Source organism: Halictus rubicundus, unplaced genomic scaffold (genome assembly GCF_050948215.1).
Source record: "Halictus rubicundus isolate RS-2024b unplaced genomic scaffold, iyHalRubi1_principal scaffold0178, whole genome shotgun sequence".
NCBI lineage: Eukaryota > Metazoa > Arthropoda > Insecta > Hymenoptera > Halictidae > Halictus > Halictus rubicundus.
In genome coordinates, this window is record NW_027488719.1 from 64,245 (window position 1) to 68,577 (window position 4,333).

The following is a 4,333-nucleotide window of genomic DNA, read 5'->3' on the forward strand; positions in this document are numbered from 1 at the left end:
GCAAGGGATCGAACATGCTCCCCCCGTTGAATGGCACTGTCATTCAATAGCGAAAGTATGCGCGATTTGAAATTATAATGGCAGGAACGGAATTGCCCGGTAAAATAAGCGCGAAGTAATCGAAACGTAATATACTAGGACTATATATAGATATATACATATAAAAAAAAGAACACCCACAAAAAAATAAACATAATGAAGTCAACGCGAATATAACTATATCGATAGTAACAAAAATATAACTTACGCAAATTAATTATATGAAGAATAGAACGCGATAAGGTGACAGAATTAGGTCTCGATGGGAAGAGGCGCGAGTTTCTTAACATTACGTTTGCACAAGCTGTTTACTGTCTTGACGGTAACTGCGCGAATGATGTCATCTTGGCCCGGATGAACTTCCACGATGCGTCCGAGACTCCAATGGGATGGTGGAAGGTGATCGTCCTTCAAGATGACGATGGTTCCCTTGTTCATCTCGTGGGATCCTTTGGTCCATTTTGCGCGTACATTCAGGTGGTTTATGTATTCTTTGGACCACCTGATCCAGAAGTCGTGTTTCACCTTCTGGATGTGTTGCCATTTGGACAACCGATTGCTGGAGGTCTCGTTGAAATTGACCTCGGGTAAGCTTGTCATTGCGGAACCAATCAAAAAATGGCCGGGAGTGAGAGCTTGTGGATCGTTGGGATCGGACGAGAGTGGAGTCAACGGGCGGGAATTAAGGATTGCCTCGATTTCCGTCACAAATGTTGCGAATTGCTCATAGGTGAAAAGTTCATCGCCGACTACGCGTTTCAGATGATGTTTAAATGACTTGACCGCAGCCTCCCAGAGCCCGCCGAAATGTGGCGACAAAGCTGGCATGAAGTGCCACGAGATCTCTTTGTCCTCAAGAAATCGACGAACTCTTTTGTCCTCGCGCAGGACTCTGGAGAGCTCGGTCAAGTCATTATTGGCACCGACGAAATTGGTACCATTGTCGGAATATATGTTTTTGCATATTCCGCGGCGCGCGATAAAACGTTTTAATGCAGCGACGAAGGCTTCGGTGGTCATATCGCTAACCACCTCGAGGTGTATGGCCTTAGTGGAGAAACATATAAAAACGGCAACGTAGACCTTTATTTTTGCGCGATTACGAAATTTTCGTTCCTTAATAAAAAATGGGCCGCAGTAATCCACCCCGATGTTGGTGAATGGTCGAGTTTCGGTGACTCTGTCTGCTGGTAAATTACCCATTGTGTATCTTGTCGTAGGTGGATTAACGCGGAAACACTTCACGCAATTTCGCAATATTTTGCGTGTTGTGTTTTTTCCATCGATCGGCCAATATTGTTGTCTGACATTGTACAATGTGGATGTCAGACCCGAATGATGATGTTCGATGTGTGCGTTATGAATGATGAGATTAGTGACGCTATTGTTTTTTGGCAAGAGTATCGGATGTTTCGTTTGGTATGAGAATTTGGAATTTTGGAGACGACCTCCGACGCGTAATATGCCTTTCTCATCGAGAAAGGGACTCAAACAAAGCAATTTGCTTTTGGATGGTAATTCGCTTCCAGTTTTCAGTGCGTGTATTTCCTCCGAAAATGAATGTTGTTGAATTAACGTGAGAATTCTTTCATTTGCGAGGTGTATTTCCTCTACCGAAAGCGGTCCGATACAGCGATTTCTATTTGTAAACCGTAGACAATAGGCGATTACCCTACGCAGACGCTTGATACAGGAAAATCTCTGTAAGATTTCATTGGCGTTTATGACGGACGAAGCAAAACAAGTGACTTTGCGTAATTCGGGAATTTCCTTGGGAGATTCAAAGCGCGATTCTGGCCAAACTGATTCGTCGAGTCCGAGCCAATCCGGACCGAATTGCCAAAAACTATTGTCGATTAATTCCTTGGCCGTGATGCCGCGTGACAATAAATCCGCGGGATTATCGGAAGTGCGAACATGTCGCCAATTCTTTATGCGCGTTTTGCCTTGTATTTCCGCGACGCGATTCGCCACGAAGGTTTTCAAGGTGCTAGGCGATTTGGCTAACCAATGCAGAACGATAGTTGAATCGGTCCAGAACGTTGTTTTGGATATGGTGTGCGTGAGGGATTCCCGCACTGAGCAATACAATGTCGCGAGTAGGTTCGCTCCGCAGAGCTCAAGACGAGCTAGACTGATGGTTTTTAACGGCGCGACTCTAGATTTTGCGCAAAGCAGCTGCGTTTTGATTTTTCCGGACTGGTTGATGGTGCGAATGTAAATACTAGCTCCGTAAGCGCGTTCACTAGCATCGCAAAATCCATGTAATTCGATGCTCTTTACGGAGCGTTGCGTTATATGTCTGTTGAATTTGACCTTTTCCAATAATTTGAGATTGTTGCGATAGTTTTGCCACTCGTTTTGTATATTCATGGGCAGCGATTCGTCCCAGTCAATCTTTAATTGCCACAGGCGTTGCATGATAATTTTCGCTGTGACGGTTACTGGACCGAGAAGACCCAAGGGGTCGAATATTTTTGCGATAGTCGACAGAATTGCGCGTTTCGTAGGTGAGTTTGGCGAATTTATGTTGACTGAGTAGTGAATAGTGTCGTTGCGCGGATCCCAGGCTACTCCCAAAGTTTTGACGGTCGCGTCCCCGAAGAATTTTGGGTGTATCTGGTCATCTGTAAGACCGGATAACAATTGTGGATCATTCGAGACCCACTGACGGATGTTTAGTTCCCCTTTGTTTAACAAACTGATGATTTGATCGCGTAATTTGATGGCGTCGCGGTATGTGGCGGCACCGGTCAAGAGATCATCCACATAGATGTCCCTTTTAATGACTTCGGATGCCGCTTTATAATTTTGCGATTCATCGTCTGCAAGTTGCTGCAGACATCGTGTGGCTAGATAAGGCGCGGAAGACAGACCAAATGTGACTGTGTTTAGTTGAAAGGTTGAAATTTCGTTTTGCGCGTTTCGCCAAAGAATTCTTTGGTACGGTCTGTCTTCTTCTCGGACGAGAAATTGCCGGTACATTTTCTCGATATCGCCGGTAAGCACAAACGGATGCATTCGGAAGCGTAATAACAGACCGAAGATATCGTCCTGTATTGTAGGACCGGTCAAAAGCGCGTCATTAAGTGACACTCCCGAACTTGATTTTGCCGATCCATCGAATACAACTCGAACCTTTGTGGTTGAGCTGGAGGGTTTGATGACGGCGTGATGCGGTAGGTAGAATCCCTCTGAATTTGCAGGTGATTCTGTTTGAGTTAGATGTCCTAACTCTAGGTATTCGTTTAATACCTTCGCGTATTCCGCCTGCAATTCCGGATTGGTAACGAATCGCCTTTCGAGGGAATGAAATCGTTTCAATGCGCGCGTATAAGTTTCGCCTAGAATTGCTTTTTTCTCGTTAAAAGGGAGCGCGACGACGTATCTCCCTGTTGCGGTACGTGAAACAGTGCGTTTAAAATGGGATTCACAGGCTTCCTCCTCCGGTGTGAGGTGAGAATGCTGTGGCCCTTCCTCGACTTCCCAAAATTTCTTTAGATCGAACTCGGCGTTGTTAAACAAGGTTGTGCGCGAATTTTTGCGGGAAGTGGTCGGTGCACTCCCCCCGATGATCCAACCAAACTGTGATTTTTGTAAAACTAGGTCAGAATCATTCCGAGTAGATAAATTAATTTGACCGATGCTGAAGCACGAGAGTGTCGGTCCCGTACCGATCAGCATGTCGACTGGTGCCGGTTTGTGGAAGTGAGGATCGGCTAATTTTATGTTGTGTGGTATTTGTACCCTTGTGCGATCGATTTGACAATCGGGCAATTGGCCCGCGATTCGTGGTATCACAAAGAATTCCAATGTGCGGTTGAAGTTATTTTGTCTCGAAACTATCTTCGCCTTGACAAGCCGATTCGTTACCGTGTTTAACTCATTTAGCGCCTCGATCGTTACACTTTGTTCGCGCGTTGGTAATCTTAATTTTTTGACCAAACTTTCGGTGATGAAATTCGCGTTTGAACAGGTATCCAGCAAAGTTCTGCACTCGACAGGGTTTTTGTCTAGATCCATTGCGTTGACTGTGGCTGTAGCCATTAAACCGTGAGTTGATCCGTCTGTAATTAGTGAGGTGATCTGATTATTTAATTGGTGTGTAACGTCGAAGCGCGTAGTAAGTCAGGATTCGTTGGTCTGTGTGGTTTCTGCGTTTGTTTCGGGATTTGACCGTTCGTGTTTACGCTCCCGATGCAGTCGCGTATTGTGCGGCTCGTTGCATTTTTTGCACCTGCCCCCGTAGCAGGTATCATGCGAATGACCCGGTTTCAGGCAATTTAGGCATAGC

At 45.5% G+C, this 4,333-nt stretch overlaps 1 protein-coding gene across 1 annotated transcript; it reads right to left on the reverse strand.

The window, feature by feature from the left end:
• Positions 1–291: 291 nt before the first annotated feature.
• On the reverse strand, positions 292–4,062 carry LOC143363947 (uncharacterized). Its single transcript, XM_076804474.1, has one exon. It carries the CDS (start codon positions 4,060–4,062, stop codon positions 292–294), a length of 3,771 nt encoding a protein of 1,256 aa, XP_076660589.1.
• Between the last annotated feature and the right edge of the window lie 271 nt (positions 4,063–4,333).

What these genes read in the sequence shown, in the direction of transcription:
- LOC143363947 (XM_076804474.1), bottom strand. Translation starts at nt 4,062, where the DNA reads ATGGATCTAGACAAAAACCCTGTCGAGTGCAGAACTTTGCTGGATACC.